The following is a 24,530-nucleotide window of genomic DNA, read 5'->3' on the forward strand; positions in this document are numbered from 1 at the left end:
GCTGTTGAATCTGTGCCATGAAGATTTAGGGCGGTTCTGAAGACAAAAGGGAATCCAACCCAAGGTAAACGTTTCAGTCCTTTCCACGACTCCTTGCTAGAAATTTTTAAGCTAAGCTAAGACCTCATGTTAGGACGGCTTTTTACAAATGTTTGAACTGAGCAACAGATACTTTACTCTGGTAACAAAATGAGCCTTTCGAGCCATACGCTGAGATGTCAACACTGCAAACGCAGCTCTCAGTGATGTGTCATTTTACTATTGCAAACCATAGCCTGCCATTAAGCCCCAGGCAGTCCAGCGAGCACTCTGATAGCTGCTAGCCATTATTGATAATTATGGAAACAATAAAGGAAAATACAAGCCTGTTTAGCGCCAAGAGGAACAGTGTGTCTCTGCTCTGCTACTATATCAATTCACTAATTCACTCAATAAAAACAAATTATCCGAGTATGATTTTCAATCAGACGAGCAGCCTCATCCCGACCCTACATCAAGACTGAACAGCAGTCAGTGTTATCAGTCACAATCATTTGAATGCTGCAGTATAGTAAGGGTTGAGGATAGTTTTGAACAGTCTTCTCTCTTGCTCTCCGTTGCCTTACAAACCACAAGAACTGGTCATTTCCCCCCCTGCTGCCACAGGTGAATCATCCATCATTGGAGAATAAAGGGTTAAGCCCTCTCACGCTGACCCACCTCCCACTAACCCTATGAACCCAAAGCTCTCATCGCTGACTCAGACTGATGAAACAAGAGAATGAATTGCCAATACAAATCAATTCTGATAAAGACGTGCTTTAGAAATAGGCAATTATCTTAAGAATGTTTGGTGAATGGCTTTTCATGCACAGTGAGCCATTTATGAACATGCAATATTTATTTTTTCATGTAGCACACTGGTTTGAAAGGGTGTTAATGGCACCATTAGCGTGGTTTAATGCAAAAATGTGTATGGCTTAATACAAGGCCTCCATTCACAAGGACAGTGTTGGATGTCTCCTGCTGTACTTTGGTTTTATTTGCTATGCTCGCATTGCTTCAAACTGGAAATGTAGATTGTTTGATGAGAACTGAAACAGAAGCAGTTTTTAAAAACTAAAACCAGCACCGTCTGTCTGTGTACACCGACGTCCACTTTTGACAGGGATACTGGTTTAGCAGTAGTGGCAATAAAAGTTTAGCAGGTCAACAAAGTAAGGCTTTGATTCCATGCAGGTTAAAACTGGGTGGATAGGAAAAAAGAAACAAATATGTTGGCTAAAAGCCAGTCTTTAAACCACAGGCTATTAACTGATGTCATCTGTCTGACTTTTTTAAAAAAAAATTCTCCTTATTCATTCAGATTGTAAACAATGACAAGTGTATGTAACAGAGAGCCCTGTTTGTCTGCTGACCCTCGCCTCACTATCGTTCTCGTTAATGTAGGCACATGTTATAGTTAGGGTTGACACCCGTCCCGTCAAATACGGAATCGTCCTTTATTTGGCAATTAAATGTTGCGTCCGGTATTGAACCGATACAGGACGCGATTTGTTCCGTATTTTCAAAAATGTCCAATACTCATGTCTGTCACACACACGTCAACACTAAATGTAACAATTAAGCACAGAAATAAATACAGGAAATACTAAGGCCAGCAAAATTGTCGTGAATGGCGCTGCTGTCACCGTTTCCTAGCGACAGACGCCTTTTACAAATGTCCGCTACTACACCCGACGCTCCACCACGTCCCCAGAAACGAAACACTGTTGCCAACTTGGCGACTTTGGCGCTAGATTTAGCTTTAACTGAATTTAGACTTTCAGACCCCCCCTAGCGAGTTTTTTTCCAAAAAGCGACTAGCGACAAATTTAGCGAGTTTTCCTGGTGACGTCGGCGACTTTTGGAGAGTCTTTTGTTAACCTGAAATCCTCCGCTGTCGCTGGGTTTTGTGTACATACAACCTTCGTACTGCGTCCGTTTAGACGCTTTGGCGTCGCCCGGACCCCCAAGAGTACCTGGCTGTTGGTATATACCGTACGTCACGTGACCTTTCCTTGCTGAAAGTAGCTATTGGCTGTCCGACATGGTGACGTTTTGGTGGGATGTGATTTTAACAAATATGTAAAAAGCAAACATATTTTTATAAAAATTACATAGTGTAACTCTTAAAGCTGCAGTAAGTTCTCAACTTATTTAGTTCATTAGTGCACACTCTACACAAACAGATCAGATTAGATGTTAGTGCTACTGTCATGTGGTAGATCATACAGTACATCGTTTACTAGGTTAACTGTGCAATAACTTGTGCGGAAGTTGTGTTTCATTGCACCTTATTATATATTTGCATGTAATGTAGCCTGATTTAACAGCACTTTATATGCAACAATCTTTCACAATAAAGTCTTCATTGCTAAAAAAAGTATTTAATTTTATGTATGACTAATTGCTTTCTTGATCACTCCTTCACAAAGAAACCCCCTACAACATAAAATGTGAATCAGGCGACTTGGGCCATGGTCCCTTATTTTCATTTGTGAAAGGTGGCAACCCTAGTTATAGTTAGCCATTTAACTATTAGCAGTTACCTGATAGCCACCTTAGCTGGTCTGTTAAGTGTTTATTATGGTAGCAGCTAGCAGCTAAGTCTATGTCTAATGATGTCCTCTGTTTCATGTTTTTAATTTCTCCTTATTCATTTGAAAATAATGACTATTGATATTTTTGTCATTTTTATCCTCCCATGGTATCGAGATCGGTATAGAGTGTTGAGTATTTTCCTGGATATTTTTGAAGCACGATTAATGGCGTAAATGAAGCTGTGATGCAGTTGCTCAGTTAAGGATATCCAGACTGACCAGTGAAATAGCTGAATGCAATTTTAATTACTCAACCATTTCCTGGAGGCGTAGTTGAGCTGGTTCCTTAGTCTCTTTGCTTGACTTAAACCTCAGCGGGCAGAACCGCTCCGAATCCAAAACTTTGAGAGCATTAAAGTCAAAAGTTGTTTCCTTGTCTTAACTCCTTTCAGTGTGATCAGCCGACTTCTGTCAGATCTTCTTTTGCATGTACTGCTTCCAGAACCGATGGGGGGATGCCTCTGTATCACAGCAGATGTCTGCCTGCACAGCATGTAATTGCAGCCTAGCACCCCACTGCCATCCCAGAGTTATAACTCAGAGAAGTTAAATCTTACCAGGCAGTTACACTATCAAGCAGTCTGGCTGCATCAGCCTAATTTGCAAACAAAACACAAATGTTCTTTGGGTAAGCAAAAGTACGCACACAATATTTCAAGCCTTACTGCTGTTTCGACAATTCCGGGTGCAGATTTTGTTTGAGCAGCAAAGGATGGGTCTATAATTTGAACATTTCTTATGATGCTGCTCACTCCCTGAAAGAATAATGTTCACATGCTTCAAGAAAAGAGTTCGAGGCAAGCTGGGCCTCAGTCTTACTTAGCATCAGGGGCCGATCACGTCATGTGAAGATCTGTGGAAACTGGTTTACAGCTAAAGTTTAATAGCAATGCACCCCGTTGGCTCTGTATTTGTTTTCAAATGACATGCATGCAGCTGCTTTTCAGATTTTTTCTTTTTTTTATGACTGCTGTGGGTTTGTATAATGTAGATGTTTATACAGTTCCACAAAGCCTGGAAAACAACAACAGAAACCTGAGTAAGTAAAGCATCCAACTGAAAGGTCAGGCAGCTTAGGGACATTTGTGTTTGTGATAGCAGCTCAAAATTGTTTTGAAAGCTGTTTAAATACAAATTTGGAAAGTGCCATGAGATCATATTTTAGCAAAATAAAAATTAAACTTGTTTGGTTTTGACACCGCACTTGGCAAGCCTCTCCATGTCACCTTCAGTCAAATTTTCTGGCTGTGGAAAAGAGAAAAAAAAAAAAGGCAGACTCGTCCAACAAGAACACAAATCCATAAAATCCATTACCACCCTCACACCTGCCAGCAGTACAGTAGCACACAAACACCGCGGCGCCAACAGACGCCATCCTACTTCAACCTGATTATAGTCACTTACCTTCGCAATTTGGACACACCAGTTGAGCAGCAGCTGCGAGCCAATGTTATCCTTGTGCTCGTGCACATAGTCGAGGAGGCAGCCGTGGGGCATGAGCTGGGTGACCAGCTGGATGGTGGGGCTCAGGCAGACGCCGAGGAGACGCACCAGGTGGGGGTGCTCCATGCTGGCCATGATCAGGGCCTCCTGGGTGAGAGGGTGGGAGGGAGGATAAAAACTGACTAAGAAGACTGCTGAATTTCAGGGTTAAAAAAAAAACAACTTTGTTTCCCTCCTGCTGCTTGACAGACGTCATCTTTAAACTCTTTAAAGTTATACTTGCAACATCTCCCTTGACATTTTTATGTAATATTTTTATGAAACTTCAATATCATCAACCTGCTAGCATCCACAGGGTCACAAATGACCCGGTGGATGAGAAACTTCCTGTTTTTTTTTTCTAAGCTAACACATGCCCATGCTACTGATTTGTTTTTGTTAGGTGGTTGCTAGGCAACATGATGACATTATAATACCTAATGCATACTTCAAGTTTTGTGGATATAAATTGTGATATTAAACTGATACAATGCTTTTATAAGGCGTCGTAGGTGCGTAAATGCTACAAATGGGTCTTTTTAGCCTTTTTTGTAGGTGGTTTTTATGGCGCCACAGAATGTCATATAGATATGAACCTTCAGGGGCCCAAGATGTGCCTGTGTGCCAAGTTTGACTGCTCGACTCCTGATTATGTAGGAGGTGTTAGGCAAAGATTTTGTGCATTGCAGTAATATTTAATGACACTGGTGGGAACTGTAGATCAGAGGTTTCCCATATTTTTTGTTGTGCCCCTTTTTTTTAATGATTTCTTTTTGTTTTCCTTTGGGATCGTTCTAGCATTAGCATTATTTCGAATTAGCACAAGCCTTTTTGTTAAAAAGAAAAAGAAAGCAAAAGAAAACAGAGGGAAAATAATAAGGACAAACCATTTTTTTTGTGTGTAACAACAGCGTCCACAGTGTTCTCCTTTCCAGAGCTTTGATAGCGATATGCTGAAAAGTTTACCAGCCAGGAAGCTGCTTTGTTTTCACACATTCATTTGACTTTGTTTAGACTTTGCAGAAAGATTTAGGCTATTTTAAACCCCTTAACATTAACGTTGCACATTGAATAATTACGCAAAACCTCTAAGACCCTCAATATGTGATGACTTGGAAGAGACGGTCCTATTTCACTGTTGCCCTCAACCCAGTGTGTCAAGGCACTAACGCCAAAGCACAACTTGTGTGTCCTCGACAAAACACTGGTATATGATGCTCTGAGATCGATGTAGATAGAAGTGTCTTGGAACCTGTTTTCAGGGTCTTGTAGGGCTACAAATCACTGTTATCAATATTCAGTTTATTAAGCATCATTTGATTTTTTTACAGTACTATTGAAACTCTCTGACCAATTAACTGTTACCCTTGGATAACACTGCAGTGTATCTCTACTAGAAATAAAGTTAGATGCATAAATTAATATTTGTGCGATGATTACTATATCTGCATGCACAGCATCTGCCCTGAGTAAACTCATACTGAGAGAAAACCCTGCAGAACCCTTCTTCAAAGCTGCACAAACACAGCCTTTTTAATCTATATTTTAGCATGCATAACACACAGAGCTTCTTAAATGTTGCTCCAATTAAAAAACACTGAAATGTGCATGCTTAGAATTCGTGCCACTGCCTGACACAAAGTCACCGCGTCTCTGATTTCAGGAGCTCCTCGTGAATTGTTGTGATTTTGGCGTGTAAATACATTTTCTGTCCTCCCTCTCATCTCTTTCTGCAGCAGATGGACGCAGGGGTCTGAACAGTTGGGAGTCAACGTTGGGTAATTGTTATTGCGGAGCTGCAAGCAGAAGGATGTGTGCCGCTGATGAAGTGTCATGATGGCGAGGACTGATACTTGTGGCCGGCACGTATACGCATCACGGCTGAGCAGAAGCTGCACTTTAGTGTCATTGCTCAAAAACACTCACTTCAGTCGTTCTCATCTCCTGTTGCCTCTCTCGGGCTCTTTCTCTCTCTCTCTGACATGCAGACACACTCTCTCGGCAGCTCTCGAAAACACTCACGCACTCAAGGACGCGCACACACTCTCTCTCTCGCTGTCTTTGTATACAGCAAGTGGTCGAGGAGGTGTATATCCAGGCTTGGCCCCGGGGCAGCCGATAGATAGATGAGGTGCCTTTTTAAATTTAGATGCTAAAGAATGAGCTCAGAGGGAGAGGGGTGGTGGCGGTGTGGGTGCGAGTAGATTAATTCTAAACAGGAGCGGGGGCCATAGGCCGTGGTGAGGCTTTTGGCACCATCAGTGCCCTGATTTAAACAGAGCCTCCCGGCCCCGAAGTAGTGCAACTACTTTTTCACTTCATCAAACCACCTGCTACCCTCTCTGCCCCCAACTGCCCGCCATCAGCCACCCCTACGCTGGGAATGCTGCGAATCTTGGGATCAAGAGAGGAAAGCAAAGAGGGAGAGGACATCTGTGTGTGTAACAGAAAGAAGGGGAGAGCACTTTTATTCTCAGACTGTGATCTCAGCAGACCCGGGAGTCGGAAAATGTGTCGGGCTAAACTCTTGCTCTTGCTTTCAACTCTCCGGGCAAACGTTACATTTTGTGTGTGTGTGTGTGTGTTTTGGTTTCCCTCTCATCTCCCTGAACGCCGACCTCCATTACTGCCAGCTGACCCTCCTTTCCCATCTCGCTCACTTGCTCACTTTCCCCTCACAGACACACACACACACACACACACACACACATACACACACACACACACACTCAAACCAGGACTAGTAGAGCCTTGTGAAACCTGTGCATGTTCTAGCTTGTGTGTGTGTGTGAGAGAGAGAAAGAGAGAGTGAGGGAGAAAGTGGAAAAAATACATTAAATTATTGTATTGTTAGGGCCTTTGCATTTCACACATCAAATAATGAAGTCGAATTCACATATTTGCCAACACAAGCAAATCACTCTGCATCTTTCACATGCAAGGCCACTACCCCCCCAGAGAAGCTTTTTTTGCAAAGAGTGTGCTGTTTGGGTGTGTGTGTGTGGACTTTCAGAGAGTGTTTGGAGCTGGCACTCCAGTGGCCAGTTTCTCAGTGGCGAAGCGTGAGCCTGCCTTTAGATTGCTGTTTAACAAGCCAGCAGACAGAGCCTATTGGCTCTGGATGGACTGGGACCCCCGCTGGGAGAGACATAGAGAAAGAGGAAGAGAGGGAACGGCAAAGAGGAGGGAAGGAGAGGAAAAGATGCGGGGATTAAAGGAGGGAAAAACTGTGAAAAAAAAGGGGGAAAAGAAGGTGCGAGCACAGCTGTGGTGCAACAGGAGAAACCATAAAGTAGCTGGCACCGTGGTTAGCGGTCGGCCGGTTGTGAATTCTGTTTGATTTTTCATTAAAATTTATAGTGGTGATCGCTGTATGTGGCCATCTGTCTCACATAGCATTGTCACAGTTGTTAGCGCTATCTTATGTGCAAAGATCATGGATTCCCTATGAGAACTGTTTACCAGACTCCAAATATGATATCAGTCCAATTAGTGTTAATCCAGCGTGTAAGCCTTCCTCTGTGTTGTGCGGCCAAGTGCACATGTGGGCCTGTCACTCTTCATCCTGCCAACCTATGGATGGGAATTTTTTTTTTTTTCCACAGTGGTGAAAACAAGCTTCCGTATCTCCCAGTTAGCTGTACCTTTAGCTATTAATTTCTGCCTTATATATATATATATATATATATATATATATATATATATAGTTTTACACGCCCATTTCAACTGTTTTTTCATTAGGTTTGGAAATCAATTTAATTTGTTACTTTTTCATGAGCCATACTGTTTGCTAACAGCTTCTGTATAGCCATAGCTTCAGCTATTTCAGCCTTTTATTTACTTTTTTACACCAAAATCTATTCAAATCACTTAGTTGAAGTGATCATCTAGTTGAAAGGGTGCACAATCATATTCCAGCATGCACAGATAAATGATGGTGAGGTACCTTTTTGGGCAACCTTGGTATAAATAAGACTCTCTGGCCATGAAACCTTATGTATGTGAAATGAAAGACAGGAAAATGAGAATGGAAGAAGGGAAGAAGGGGGGGCAAAAATGGAAAATCCACAGCTTACCCTTCCTCATCTTCCTCTTCCTTCCATCATTCCCAGATTCCAATAAAGTCATATCTCATAAACTACTGCTGTTCTTTAATAGAGTCTTGTTCAATACATGGCTGCCTGTACAGCCTAGTGGCGTTCACTTTATTACAGCCTCCGACTGAGAAGGCGCTCTCATAAGAATTTACCGCCGAATGCACAATCCCACAAAGTGACGGGCCCGGCCGTCTCTGTGACAGGACTTTACGGCTCACGCGCACGGCCGCGGATACACACCGATGAAAACAGACACAAATTGTGGCGAGATAAATACTCACGTCCATGAACTCCACGTTGGCTTTAGGGCCGGTGGTCTCGTTGAGGATTTTAATAGCCACGGGGATCTTCACCGTCTCACCTTCTGGGACCCAGATGCCCTGAAATATACAAGCAATCACCAAAAATGTACCCAATAAACAAGCCCTGACACACACACACACACACACACACACACACACACACACACACACACACACACACACACACACACACACACACACACACACACACACACACACACACACAGAGCTACTGCAGTGCTGATTTTGAGTGGCGGTGGTTGCATTTAACGGTGTCCTCCTAACATTCTCCTGCAGGTCTGATAAATCCCCCCCCCCCCCCTTTGTTCATACATACTGCTGGCCTTCAACACTTAGCCTGTGCATAAGTGAGTTTAAACCCCTTTGGGTAAAGTGATTAGAAAAGATAAATTTAACAATTTCATTCACTTTATGAGGCTTAAATTCTGCTAGAAGCAAAGAAGCTGCAGATTGTATCGTCATAAATTGTATGCAGATTAAAGTAAATAAAATATGCTGTAAAGTGGGCAGATGAGAAGAGGAATCTAGTATTTATTTGATGGTTTTGCTGATTTTCAGGCTGGTATGAATAATTTTGCCAGGAGCAGTGAGTTTGGCAAGCAAACAGCGGTCTCTGTTCCAGGTCCTTGAGCCGCCCTCGGCTTGTGTCTGTCAGAAAACTGTTACAAAGAGAAAAGGTTTGTGCTCGCTGCGTAGGTCATCGAGCCGGGTTTGTTCTTCCACCAAGAGAGGTCCGTGTCTGCTGAGGTGCTGAAGTATCTTCTTTGCCATTAAGCTGATTCACTGGTGCATGAGGTCGCACATTTAAATGGGAATACGCGCGCACGTGGGTTCTTATGAATGCAGATGCACACACTGACCTTGTAGACTGTTCCGAAAGCTCCCGATCCCAGAATCTTGACCTTCTTCAGCTCCGTCTCTTTCAGGATCCGCAGCTGAGCCTGGTTCGGCGCCGTTCCACTCGGGGTCAGAGGCTCCACCAGCTGAGAGAACAAAACAAGTCCACACATTAAGACTATTTATCACACTCGCCACCTCATCTAGTGCCAAAAACATAAAGAAAAATTCCTCGCAGCTACTGCTTTTATCACAAAAGTACCAAAAACCAGAAGCGTGCCTTTCTTTTACATCAAATCACAATATCTTTAACCTCATGCTCTTGGCACTGTGAATGGTAAAACACATCTTAAGGGCCGCTGGGAGCATGCAGCAGGGGAGGGAAGCCGCTCCATATAAAATAATAAGTAAAAATTCTGCGATGGAGCGGTGCAAGGTGAGCACGAGGTTTTATTTGTAGCAAATAAAAAAGCAGCCAAAAAACCCGAGACCGTCCAGCCCTGACACTTATGATTCTGCAGCACACACACACACACACACACACACACACACACACACACACATTTTTGGAATACAAATAATTCGGGGGTGTGAATGTGGAGTTCTGTCAGAACTGGCAGTTACCAGAGTGGACTGCAGCGTGCCCACCACTAGGCAAATCACAGTCTGGTGTCAGCTGCTATCACAGTCGACAAAGAGCAGCAGCTCACCAGCTGTGCACATACAAAACAATTCCAATTCAAGGTTATGACAAGCCTCCTCCGCGCGCCGCCTCCCTGCCAGTAACAGCTGACACCGAGCAGCATCCCAGCAGCTGGCCTGGCCACCCGCCTCACCACTAGCCGCTCAACAAAGCCTCGGCTACTAAATATAAAAAGCAGGAGCTGGCACCTGTAACCGAGCTGTGAGAAGATCTGAGCCAGAGGCAAGAGAGAGCCCCACACACACACACACACATTCATCCAGGCAGCTTATAGTACACAACTCAGAATGCTAACACAGATGAAGCACACACACACACACACACACACACACACACACACACACACACACACACACACACACACACACACACACACACACACACACACACACACACAGATCACATTCCAGACCACAATACACACACAAAAAGTCAATGCATCTGATCAATACATGTCTTAATGAGCCTATTGGGTCCCTCATTCGCTGCGGTTTATCAGAGGCATAATCACCCAGCTTGGCCACGACCATCAAACAATATAATGAGACCATATATCAGTCGGTCAGCCATACAAACGCTTACTCAATGTGATATAAAACCATCAGCACAATAGGACCGGCAATCCCAGCGCCGGGCCGGTACGCAGAATGGATGACATTGCCTGCAGCTCGGCAATGACACGTCGTTTAATGGCCATCGTTACGGCCGGTCCTGAAGGCGCGGTGTTAAGCCTGCTGAGATGTCACTGCAGGTAGTGAGTTAGAGCAGCGGAAGGGAAATGACAAATTTTATAAGACAGAGGGGAAGTGAGTGAGATGAAAGGGGGGAAGGAAGAAGCATTTAGAGGATGACTAAGTGATTGTGTAATCGTAATGTGCTGTCCAAAGCCTCCATCTGAGAGACTGGCATTCAGGCTGCCGAGCGCCAAAATCGTATTTTCGCATAACTATTAAGATTGAGCGTGGAAATAAACAGCCGCAGCTGTATGACATCTGGCCAAATGTGAGAGGTTTTAAAAGCTTTGGAACATAAATTTAACATGAAGAGAAATTGAATTTTCTTTCCAAGGTCAAAAGTAAACTTGTTTGACAAAACTCCAAGCATCGATTTTTTTTTTTTCATGCAACATACAGCAATTCAAAACTTAAGTTTTCCCAACATTTTCTGATCATACTCGTACCAAACTAACACTGATCTGCTTCGGTATGACTCCACAAAGGCTCGTCAATACGTACTGATCTCATTTATTGTTGAATGATTGTACTGTGGCAGCAACCCTGCCTTTTAAAATGATGCTCTGTTGATGTTACACTGATGTTTTCATTCATTTCATTCACTGTCTTAATGTTGATCTATGACCTAAGCACATATTAAGGTAACTGTATGGTCATACTGTGGACAGGCAGACTGTTATTTCACTACTCCTGTACAGCAGGCTTCACATAGGTCAGAGGAGAATGGCCAGACTGCTTTGAGTCGATAGGAAGGCAACAGTAACAGAAGAGCACCAAATGTCAAATGCTGAAGCTACAGCAGCAGAAGACCACACTGTGTGACACAACAAGAATAGGGAACTGAGTCTGCAATTCTCATGGGCTGCTTTTGTGAAAAAGTTTGACGGGTGTCAATTTCTGCTGCAACATTGGGAGGATTTTCCATAAACGACATGAAAGCATGGATCCATCCTGCCTTGCATCAAATGTTTCAGGCTGCTGATGGTGGTGTGATGGTAAATATTTTCTTGTGTATGAGCATCATTTAAATGCCACAGCCTACCTGAGTACTATGACCACAGTGTACCCATCTTCCAACCAACTATCAAATGTGTAATAGACCCGCTGGTCACGCTTTGCCTGTCCTAGGCACGAAATAGACACACGTGCTCAAGTTGCAGTACCAGCAGGGGGCGATGATTTATTTAACGCCAACAAGTCGCTACCAACTTTGTCTTGATTGGCAGTCATTTCAACTATACTAAATAAATAAATATCGCCCCCTGCTGGTACTGCAACTTAAGCATTCCTGTCCATTTCACGGCTAGGACAGACAAAGAACGATACCCTCATGGACAAGTAGGTCTATTACACTGTTTGCTGTGATACTATGTTGCATTTTCTGATGGCTGCTTCCAGCAGGATAACACACCACGTCACAAAGCTCAGATCCTCTCAAACTAGCTTCTTGAACATGACAATGAGTTCATTGCACTCCAACGGCCTCCACAGTCACCAGCCACGCTATCTCCACTCTCATAAGGTCACGTTCTGCTTCCAAAACAACCAAGATGGTAAGGGCTATAGTCAAAGCTTTACAACCAGTGGGTAACATCACCGTGGCTGTACAGTGTGTGTCTGGGCCTTTAAATGAAATATTACATTTTCTAACAATGACTGGTTGCTGACTGGATGTATTTACCTCAACAGAAAGGGCAAGCTATGGTCACATCCATCATATCAGCATGGTATTTGTGCAAAGAGCATTTTTTGCATTTCAGTGTGCGCGCATACATTGCTGGAATAACAAAAAAACAATTGCCGCTGTAGGTAGAGAGAAATGAAGTGATTTAGAAAGAGGGAGCAGAGATGAGGCACAGGGAGGTGGTGATGGAGCAGTAATAAGAGCAGATGGTGACAGGCTGTAGTTGTTATTGTTTCATTAGGATGAGGCTGGACTGGACTGAGAGGAGAGGGAGAGGAGGTCTATTAAATAAGACACAGACCCGTAGCCTACAAACTCTCTTGAGCTCGTTCTCACTCACACACACACACACACACTCACACACACACACCACGCCACTTTATTTACCAGCTAATAATGTGCCGTGCCTTTGCCAAATGAGCTTCACTGGTGGCGCGGTGGAGAGGATTGGGATGCTTCATTGGACAAATAAGCAGTATGTTCAAGCCTCGAGCTAGAATACATTCACAGAATTATTGTGTATTGAATAAGTAAACAGTGTCTTCAAACATGAACTTGCTCTGCAAACCCTCGGGTATATGCTTTAATGTTCACATTACCCATTCAAAAAGCTACATTTGTTGTGTTGTGTGTAATTGAAATATATTGAGGTGAAACAACTTTGTCATGCCACAAGCGTTTGCCCCGGAGCAACCACAGTAGGTGGTCTTTTGGCTGGTATCAATTTTCAATTGAACTTTGTTGACTTATTTTGATTCTTATTGGTAGATTCAACAAATGTCGGACTTACAAAGACACCCGGGAGGAATCGTTTAGTAAAAACGATTTAATAGAGGTTAAACGGGGTCATTAAAATTCATGTGAGAGACAAAAATGTTCTACAACAATGACCCTGAAACTGCAAATTTAATAATGCAATAGTTGTTTAGCTATTCGACTGAAAGACACGGATTACAGGATTCGAGGTCACAAAATAGTTTTCCCATCTAACATTATCTTATTGAACAACCAGCATCATGTGCTCTTCATTTTAATCATGTTTATTTATGTGGGTTTCATGTTTTATATTTGCCTTTTTAAAGACTTTGAATATTAATAAGTTTGCCTCAACTGGAAAGCACTTTGGGTCAAGTTCTTTTTAAAAAAATTGGCTTTATAAATACAAATTATTTGACTTACATTATTCTTGATTTTGCTATTTGAATCTGGCTCAAATGGTTGAAAAAGACGGTTTCAGTGAGCTCACAGCAGCAAAGAACTTCTCCTCTGCTGTATTCACTAAAACAGACTTTTTCTACTCAACTTTCCTGTCACTTAAAACAGACTCAGTAACTTTTGTGGAGAAAATGCCTTTTCCTGAGGCTAGTGTTCAGATGTATGGAGGACCAATACTGCCAAAATGGATGAATATTAAATGGCAGACCCAAAACTTCAATAAATATATGAAATATCCATCCATCCTGCTTTTGCTTTTTTTTGTTTACCCAATTAATTTAATTTCCCTCTTTTTGTTAAAATTTTTAAAGTTTTTTAAAATTTTATTATACTATATATAAGCATAATGTATTTAAAAATATTGTTTTTATATATGTACATATTTTTAATTTAATTATTCTGCTTCTTACCCCCAAACCTTTTGGTTTTATTTTTATTTTTACAGTAATTTGCAAACCAGCCACCCCTAATTTCTTTATATTTATCTTACAAGCAGCCAGACTTTTGTGTAATTTTAAAAGTGGTTTTCAGCAGTAATTCTCCAGACTTTTTAGACATTGGCTGCTTTTTCACTCATTTTCATTCCCATCCTTGTAACTTAAGTGCAAGGATGACCTATGAATCATTCAAGCATCAAAAGGCTCCTAACTCAAGGGATGAAAGAGTGTTGTGTCTACAGACAACTTAGCAAAGAACCAATTTAAAAAAAAAATAAAAATTGGGGCACTTTGTTACTAGCAGCCTGTGACAAAATACAGCATTTGTTATATTTCTTTAGCTGAATCTATGTAAAATGTCAAACATAACACAGTTTGACATACATAAAATATTTTGGGTCAATAAGGTGATTCCCAAAGAGCTGTTAGCTCAAAACTTGGCATATCTCAGCATTGTGTGCAGCATGTCCTTAAAAACTCTGAGGAAACTGGACAAGTGGAGGACAAAAAGAAGTGTCAGGTCTAAAAACTGTCTATATACAGCAGATGAACAATGTCTGAAAGTCATGCCCTTAAGAAAGAGGGGGAAAAAAATCCAGCAAAGACCTGACACAGGACCTGAGAGATGCATCTGGACCTTCAGCTGATCCATCTACTGTTCACTGAAGCCTCATCAGAAACGGTCTCAGTGGAAGGGTGGCTGTCAAGAAGCCATTCTTAAGGAAGGGAAACAGGGAGAAAAGGCGGAAGTATGCCACATTACACAAGAACTGGACTGAAAATCAGTGGCAACAGGTCAGATGGAGTGATGAATCTGAGTTTGAAAGTTCTTGTTTAAATATTCATCGATATGTACGAAGGAGGTCAGGTCAACAGTAAGTGTCTACAGTCATCTGTAAAACAAAGTGGAGGCTGTGTCATGGGTTGGAGCTGCACTTCAGCCAGAGGTGTTGGAGATCCGCCTTGCAATACCATCTGGAAAGCTTGACAATGATCCCAAACACACTGCCAATGTAGTAAAAGCATACTAGAAAAACACACAGTGGAACACTATCAGTCATGGATTGGCCTCCCCAGAGCCCAGACTTCAGCATTATCGAAGTGGGATCATCTTGACAAAGAACAGAACAAAAGGCAGAAACATCCAAAGAAGAGCTTTGAATGTCCTTCAAGAAGCCTGGAGAACTATTCCTGAAGACTACTTAAAGAAATGAGAAGAAAGCTGCCTCAGAGAGTTCAGACTGTGCTGAAGAATAAAGGTGGTCACACCAAATATTGACTTTCAAGCTGGTTAGAATTTTTTGCCTCATATACTGTATTTCTATGTATGTTTGCATGTTCCATTAAATCACTAGACCACACTCCCATTTACCTACTAACGTACAAATACAAATTAAAAGAATAATGATAAAAATAGATAGTATATGAATGTAATACTGCTTTAAAGTGAATATTCATTTATTCACGTAGTCTATTTATTTTTTTATTATGGCAATTGTTGACCCTCCAGTCAACACCAGGGAGAAAAAAACAATCACAGAAACAAACAGTCCTGGTCCTTAGAAGCCTTAGCGCTTATTTTATCTACCCACACCTGATTATTACTTGATTAGCTGAACACACCTGACACCTGATCCAGCTAATCAGCAAAGCAGAAAAAGAAGAGGACTCTGTAGAGCTGGGATTTCTGCCAGACTATGTTTTTTTTTTCTCCAGTCTTCATCTGTCCAGTTCTTGTGAGCCTGGTACCCGCTACTGCCTCCGATTTCTGTTGTTGGCTGACAGGAGTGGAACCCGGCAGTGTCTTCTGCCTCAGGGTTTGACATGTTGGGCATTTCTGAGATGCTTTCCTGCTCACCAGTGCTGTAAAGACTGGTTTATCCAAGTTACCGTAGCCTTTCTGTCAGCTCAAACTAGCCTGGACATCCTTCTCTGACCTCTCCGTAAAAAACACACACACAAAAAAAAACAAGCATTTCAGTTCACACAACTGCCTCTCTCCGGATTGTTCAGAGCTTCTGTTTCTTACCATTCGGAGTAAGGCTGCACAGGAATATCCAGGTGATTAGCAGTTCCAGAGAGGTTGCTGTGACATTATACTGTATATCCTGATGTGTTGGGGACTGAGAGGCTGGATGTGATACACAAAGTTATGATGTAAAAATTTGTACCAGCTTTACAGATGATTCCCATAAGTTCCATATGGTTCATAATACATGCACTGTATCTGCTTTTTGCCGACTGAGCCAATAAATCAAACAGAAACACACTCCTTTCTTTAATATTCGCCATGACAAATTAGGTGTCGTATTCTGTTTGAATCTCAGGGATCTTGACTTAAATTTAACATAAGCTTCAGTATAATGAACAATGTTTGGCTGCACTGCATGCATTTGTAATGACGCCTCACGCCTCTGTTCAGTCAGCCTGCCCTGGGGTGAACAACAGGAGCTGTCCATGCTGAAATCTTTCTTGCACATACGCCGCAACGCGAGCTGTCCTCATCCCGGGGTGCTGAAACACTCACATGGCCCATGCCTGTACAAAGGAACCAGAAGAAGGCCCCCGAGGGGGAGGAAGAGAGGGCGAATTCAAACGCATTAGTCCTGCTTCATTGGACTGGGGTCAGAGTTCAAGGCCTGGGGTCACGCTGCAGCAGTGAAGGGACTCTGCTGTTTGTGCTGTCTCTCCCTGTGAAAAGCTATTTGTTTTCAGGGGCTTCTTCAAAAGCTCCACAGTGTGAGGCAGCCTCTTTTATAGTAGTCTTTCTTTTTTTTTCTTTTCCCAAGAGAGGTGGGGAAAAAAAAATTAAATTAAAGCCGCAAGCGGCGATGAGCGGGCCCTCGCACCCGGCGCGCGTCGACCCCTGGCGCGCTCCAGCCAAGCCGCGCGTCGACCCGTGGCACGCTCCAGCCGAACCGCGCTCGGAGGTTCTCGCAGACGAGAGAGTAGCTGGCTCACCCGGCTGCTGACGGCTCAGCAGGCTAGCCGTACTTCGCGTCGATCGTCTCCCGCTCCCACTAGGTGGCGTCGGTGAGTGCCCACTAATTAATATGTCACAATGCTCTATGTAATGCCTGCAGCCATCAATGAAACTGTAATGACCATAGGATGATGAGTATCAGTGTCCTACTGATTTCCTGTTGCCACTAGGTGGCGTTATGAGTGTGAAACAAAGCTGATAGAGGGGTGTGTCCAGTCTCCCTTACCCTCCCATTAAGCCTGTGAAGTTTGAGGCACATCGGACAATGTATGTCAGAGATGTAACAATTTGGTGCACTGTGGTATATGAGTAAAATCCCACATTTAGAGGGTTGCTACGGCAACAGCGTTCAATATTCTACAAAACCATGAATATCTTTTGATGGGCTACTTGTGTAGATGATCTGGAGCCATTTTGGTGTGAGTGGATGAAAAGCTGTAGTAGAAGATGATTCAAATAGCAGGCCTGAAAAATGTGAGAAATGCTGCAAAAATGAAACCTTAATTAGAACATGTCAGGCTTCCTGTTGGATTTCGGCTATCGGTCCAAGAGACTTTTTTGTACGTCTTAGGATGTTACTTCAGCATGCACGATTTCAGGTACACAGACCAAGCACTGCCCTGGGGCTGATGTTTAGAACCTATCTGGGCCTGAAATGGAAAAAAAGTCCAAATTCAGAGGGTTGCTACGGCAACACCGTTCAATATTCTACAAAATCATGAATATCTTTTGATGGGCTACTTGTGTGGATGATCTGGAGCCATTTTGGTCTCACTGGGTCAAATGCCCTAGGAGGAGTTGAGGCAAAAAGGCCTGGAAAAGGCGAAAAATGCTGCAAAAATGACACTTTAAAGTGAACGTGGCTGACTTCCTGTTGTGTTTCGGCTATCGGTCCAAGAGACTTTTTTGTAGATGTTAGCATTTTACATCAGCAGGCACATTTTCAGGTACATAGAGAAAGCACAGCCCAGGGGCTGATGTTTAGAATCTCTGTGAATTTGAAATTGAAAAAAGTCCAAATTCAGAGGGTTGCCATGGCAACACCGTTCAATATTCTACAAAACCCTGAATAACTTTTGATGGGCTACTTGTGTAGATGATCTGGAGCCAATTTGGTGTCACTGGGTAAAATGCCCTAGGACAAGTTCGTTCAAATAGCAGGCGTGGAAATCGCAAAAATTGACACCTTCAATTGAAGATGGCCGACTTCCTGTAGGGTTTGGGGTATGGGTCCAAGAGACTTTTTTGTACGTCTTAGTATGTTACACGAGCATGTACATTTTCATACATGTAGAGAAAACGTAGCTCCGGGGCTACTCAAAAAACTTGCTATTTTAAGATATTCCGAGCTGCCACTAGGCGGCGCTCTAACGTTTATGGACTTTATGCATATGAGTGTGTTCAGGGCAGCATGCTTATCACACCACTGAAGTTTGAGCCAGATTGGGCAAGTTGGCTTTGAGTTACAGCCATTTTTGTGTTCATGGCGAATCATCGAACTTTGCCGTCCCATAAGGGTCACGCCCTTTTGTCAAAAACTCACAGTTTTGAAAACACAGTAAGTCCAACTTCTTAAGGCTTTCCAGGTGAAATTTGAGATGGTTCTGCTAAACCACCTTGGAGCTGGACCTCCAAGTGTAAAATATGACATTTCCTGTTCCCACTAGGTGGCGCTGCGACTGATATTAAATATTGTCATATGTATGTGTTCAGGGGGGCACCCTCATCCTACTGGAGAAGTTTGATGCACATTGGATCATGTAGGTATGAATGAGAGGCAATCAAATTTTCATGGCGAATGATCAAAGGTCAAAGGGGCATAAGGACCCCTCCCCCTTGGCAAAAACTCACCATTTTCGAGATTTAGATTCCCCTGGGGGTGTAGGTTAGACAAACCAAATATGAAGATGATAACGTCTAAAACCTCTGAGTTATTAGAGAAAGTGTGAGGGCTGCAAATCGCCAAATTTGCATAATTAATTCAAAATGGCGGACTTCCTGTTGGGTTTAGGGCATGGCTCCAAGAGGATTTTTTGTGCGCGTGGACATGATATACATGTGTATGAAGTTTCATTCATGTACGTGAAACACAGCGGTGGGGCTCCAGTTTAGGGGGCGCTAGCGAGCCATTTGGGCGCGCCCTTGCCCGAGCCCATTAAAATACTTAAATTTTCACCAGGTGTGATGCATGTGCAAAGTTTCATGAGTTTTTGAATATGATAAAGCCCCCAAAAAGCCAATTCATTTGCCTGAATAATAATAAAAATAAAAATAAAAATTAAAGCCGCAAGCGGCGATGAGCGGGCCCTCGCACCCGGCGCGCGTCGACCCCTGGCGCGCTCCAGCCAAGCCGCGCGTCGACCCGTGGCACGCTCCAGCCGAACCGCGCTCGGAGGTTCTCGCAGACGAGAGAGTAGCTGGCTCACCCGGCTGCTGACGGCTCAGCAGGCTAGCCGTACTTCGCGTCGATCGTCTCCCGCTTCCACTAGGTGGCGTCGGTGAGTGCCCACTAATTAATATGTCACAATGCTCTATGTAATGCCTGCAGCCATCAATGAAACTGTAATGACCATAGGATGATGAGTATCAGTGTCCTACTGATTTCCTGTTGCCACTAGGTGGCGTTATGAGTGTGAAACAAAGCTGATAGAGGGGTGTGTCCGGTCTCCCTTACCCTCCCATTAAGCCTGTGAAGTTTGAGGCAGATCGGACAATGTATGTCAGAGATGTAACAATTTGGTGCACTGTGGTATATGAGTAAAATCCCACATTTAGAGGGTTGCTACGGCAACACCGTTCAATATTCTACAAAACCATGAATATCTTTTGATGGGCTACTTGTGTAGATGATCTGGAGCCATTTTGGTGTGACTGGATGAAAAGCTGTAGTAGAAGATGATTCAAATAGCAGGCCTGAAAAATGTGAAAAATGCTGCAAAAATGACACCTTAATTAGAACATGTCAGGCTTCCTGTTGGATTTCGGCTATCGGTCCAAGAGACTTTTTTGTACGTGTTAGGATGTTACTTCAGCATGCACGATTTCAGGTACACAGACCAAGCACTGCCCTGGGGCTGATGTTTAGAACCTATCTGGGCCTGAAATGGAAAAAAAGTCCAAATTCAGAGGGTTGCTACGGCAACACCGTTCAATATTCTACAAAACCATGAATATCTTTTGATGGGCTACTTGTGTGGATGATCTGGAGCCATTTTGGTCTCACTGGGTCAAATGCCCTAGGAGGAGTTGAGGCAAAAAGGCCTGAAAAAGGCGAAAAATGCTGCAAAAATGACACTTTAAAGTAAACGTGGCTGACTTCCTGTTGGGTTTGGGCTATCGGTCCAAGAGAGTTTTTTGTAGATGTTAGCATCTTACATCAGCAGGCACATTTTCAGGTACATAGAGAAAGCACAGCCCAGGGGCTGATGTTTAGAATCTCTGTGAATTTGAAATTGAAAAAAGTCCAAATTCAGAGGGTTGCCATGGCAACACCGTTCAATATTCTACAAAACCCTGAATAACTTTTGATGGGCTACTTGTGTAGATGATCTGGAGCCAATTTGGTGTCACTGGGTGAAATGCCCTAGGACAAGTTCGTTCAAATAGCAGGCGTGGAAATCGCAAAAATTGACACCTTCAATTGAAGATGGCCGACTTCCTGTAGGGTTTAGGGTATGGGTCCAAGAGACTTTTTTGTACGTCTTAGTATGTTACATGAGCATGTACATTTTCATACATGTAGATAAAACGTAGCTCCGGGGCTACTCAAAAAACTTGCTATTTTAAGATATTCCGAGCTGCCACTAGGCGGCGCTCTAACGTTTATGGACTTTATGCATATGAGTGTGTTCAGGGCAGCATGCTTATCACACCACTGAAGTTTGAGCCAGATTGGGCAAGTTGGCTTGGAGTTACAGCCATTTTTGTGTTCATGGCGAATCATCGAACTTTGCCGTCCCATAAGGGTCACGCCCTTTTGTCAAAAACTCACAGTTTTGAAAACACAGTAAGTACAAGTTCTTAAGGCTTTCCAGGTGAAATTTGAGATGGTTCTGCTAAACCACCTTGGAGCTGGACCTCCAAGTGTAAAATATGACATTTCCTGTTCCCACTAGGTGGCGCTGCGACTGATATTAAATATTGTCATATGTATGTGTTCAGGGGGGCACCCTCATCCTACTGGAGAAGTTTGATGCACATTGGATCATGTAGGTATGAATGAGAGGCAATCAAAATGTCATGGCGAATGATCAAAGTTCAAAGGGGCATAAGGACCCCTCCCCCTTGGCAAAAACTCACCATTTTCGAGATTTAGATTCCCCTGGGGGTGTAGGTTAAACAAACCAAATATGAAGATGATAACATCTAAAACCTCTGAGTTATTAGAAAAAGCGTGAGGGCTGCAAATCGCCAAATTTGCATAATTAATTCAAAATGGCGGACTTCCTGTTGGGTTTAGGGCATGGCTCCAAGAGGATTTTTTGTGCGCCTGGACATGATATACATGTGTATGAAGTTTCATTCATGTACGTGAAACACAGCGGTGGGGCTCCAGTTTAGGGGGCGCTAGCGAGCCATTTGGGCGCGCCCTTGCCCGAGCCCATTAAAATACTTAAATTTTCACCAGGTGTGACGCATGTGCAAAGTTTCATGAGTTTTTGAATATGATAAAGCCCCCAAAAAGCCAATTCATTTGCCTGAATAATAAAAAAAAAAAAAAAAAAATAATTAAAACCGCAAGCGGTGATATCGGGCCCTCGCACTCCGCGCGCGTCGACCTGTGGCGCTCGTCGACCCGTGCCGCACTCGGAGGTTTTGTGATCGTGATGGGTCTCTAGAAAGTTGAATTCTTTTATAGGAAAAGGTATCTTTTGCTCTCGGCATAGACGCAATGGAATATTTGGGGGTGTGGTCACGGCTCCAGCATGCAAAATAGGGCATGGGTCTGATTGACTTTTTTGATGGGCTGTTTGTCTAGATGATGTGGAGCCAATTTGGTCTCACTGGGTGAAATGCCCTAGGAGGAGTTCATTCAAATAGCAGGCCTGAAAATGGCAAAAATTGACACGTTCAATTGAAGATGCTGGACTTCCTGTAGGGTTTGGAGTATGGCTCCAAGAGACTTTTTTGTATGTCTTAGGATGTTACATGAGTGTGCAAAATTTCAGAGCTGTAGATAAAATGTAACTCAGGGGCTAGCTAAAAAACATGGTATATTATGATATTTAAAGCTGCCAGTAGGGGGCGCTCTAACGTTTATGGACTTTATGCATATCAATGTGTTCAGGGCAGGAGGCTTATCAAATAGATGAGGATTTTGTAAGGAATAGTGAAAGATATTTCATGTATTTCAGAGCAAAACTAATTCTGTGGACGGTCATACAAATTTTCATTTGCTTCTGTAGGGGGCGCTATTGCGCCTACAGTCTTGAATCTGTAGTTATGGATTCAGCCTGGGTGTGTACATGAGTGATTAAATTTTCAGCCTGATCAGACAAAGCATGTGCGAACAAGTGCACAAACAGTTTTGGTGGTGAGGGAGAAAAACAAAGGCCAAATTTAATGGCCTGGTGTGACAAGGCCGTTTAATATTTTGTAAAGATTTCCACAATATTTGATGGGCTACTTGTGTAGATGATCTGGAGCCAATTTGGTGTCAGTGGGTGAAATGCCCTAGGACGAGTTCGTTCAAATAGCAGGCGTGGAAATCGCAAAAATTGACACCTTCAATTGAAGATGGCCGACTTCCTGTAGGGTTTGGGGTATGGGTCCAAGAGACTTTTTTGTACGTCTTAGTATGTTACATGAGCCTGTACATTTTCATACATGTAGATAAAACGTAGCTCCGGGGCTACTCAAAAAACATGCTATTTTAAGATATTCCGAGCTGCCACTAGGCGGCGCTCTAACGTTTATGGACTTTATGCATATGAATGTGTTCAGGACAGGGTGCTTATCACACCACTGAAGTTTGAGCCAGATTGGGCAAGTTGGCTTTGAGTTACAGCCATTTTTGTGTTCATGGCGAATCATCGAACTTTGCCGTCCCATAAGGGTCACGCCCTTTTGTCAAAAACTCACAGTTTTGAAAACACAGTAAGTCCAACTTCTTAAGGCTTTCCAGGTGAAATTTGAGATGGTTCTGCTAAACCACCTTGGAGCTGGACCTCCAAGTGTAAAATATGACATTTCCTGTTCCCACTAGGTGGCGCTGCGACTGATATTAAATATTGTCATATGTATGTGTTCAGGGGGGCACCCTCATCCTACTGGAGAAGTTTGATGCACATTGGATCATGTAGGTATGAATGAGAGGCAATCAAATTTTCATGGCGAATGATCAAAGTTCAAAGGGGCATAAGGACCCCTCCCCCTTGGCAAAAACTCACCATTTTCGAGATTTAGATTCCCCTGGGGGTGTAGGTTAGACAAACCAAATATGAAGATGATAACGTCTAAAACCTCTGAGTTATTAGAAAAAGTGTGAGGGCTGCAAATCGCCAAATTTGCATAATTAATTCAAAATGGCGGACTTCCTGTTGGGTTTAGGGCATGGCTCCAAGAGGATTTTTTGTGCGCCTGGACATGATATACATGTGTATGAAGTTTCATTCATGTACGTGAAACACAGCGGTGGGGCTCCAGTTTAGGGGGCGCTAGCGAGCCATTTGGGCGCGCCCTTGCCCGAGCCCATTAAAATACTTAAATTTTCACCAGGTGTGACGCATGTGCAAAGTTTCATGAGTTTTTGAATATGATAAAGCCCCCAAAAAGCCAATTCATTTGCCTGAATAATAATAATAATAATAATAAAAAAAAAAATAATAATAAACGAAGCAATTACAATAGGGCCTTCGCACAGTTCGTGCTCGGGCCCTAATTAAAGCCGCAAGCGGCGTTTTACGGCCCTCGCTGCGTGCGCGACCGCCAAACCCAGCGCGAGCCGCAAGTGAGCCCCCGCGAACCCCCAGCGAGCCACCTACGAGCTCCGCAAATCTCCAGCCAGCCACCTGCGAGCCCCGCAAACCCCACTGCATGCCGCCTGAGAGCCGCTGCTCCTGCAACCTGCGACCTGCCTTCCCTGCGAACAACGTGCCCTGCAAACAGCCTGCAACCCACCTGCGAGCCACCTGAGATCCCCCTTCAAGCTGTCAGAGAGCCAACTGTTCTGCCAAATGTAATCCCCACTGGCAAAAGATGAAAATCTTGGCAAGGATGGACATGATAACACCGTTGAATCTATCTATTTGACTGTGGCGAAGTTTTCTACCTTTTTTCATGCATTTCAGAAAACCTAAATGTGATTCCCACTATCTAATGCTTTTGTTCCATCTGTAGGGGGCACTAGTGCACTTGTTGCTCTGAATCCACAAATCTAAATGAAGTCTTGTACAGTACATAAGGGAAAGGAAAA

The 24,530-nt window shown here is 43.3% G+C and overlaps 1 protein-coding gene across 1 annotated transcript in view; it reads right to left on the bottom strand.

Annotated features, from left to right (window-relative positions):
• LOC115795711 (receptor tyrosine-protein kinase erbB-4-like) overlaps positions 1-24,530 on the bottom strand; it is a 356,000-nt gene that overhangs the window by 45,308 nt on the left and 286,162 nt on the right. The window contains exons 18-20 of the mRNA XM_030751753.1: positions 9,384-9,506; positions 8,482-8,580; positions 4,026-4,211 (exon numbers count right to left, since the gene is read on the bottom strand). Of these exons, the coding sequence (XP_030607613.1) occupies positions 4,026-4,211; positions 8,482-8,580; positions 9,384-9,506 (408 nt within the window). The remainder of the gene's footprint in view (positions 1-4,025; positions 4,212-8,481; positions 8,581-9,383; positions 9,507-24,530) is intronic.

This window comes from Archocentrus centrarchus, chromosome 2 (assembly GCF_007364275.1).
Source record: "Archocentrus centrarchus isolate MPI-CPG fArcCen1 chromosome 2, fArcCen1, whole genome shotgun sequence".
Lineage (NCBI taxonomy): Eukaryota > Metazoa > Chordata > Actinopteri > Cichliformes > Cichlidae > Archocentrus > Archocentrus centrarchus.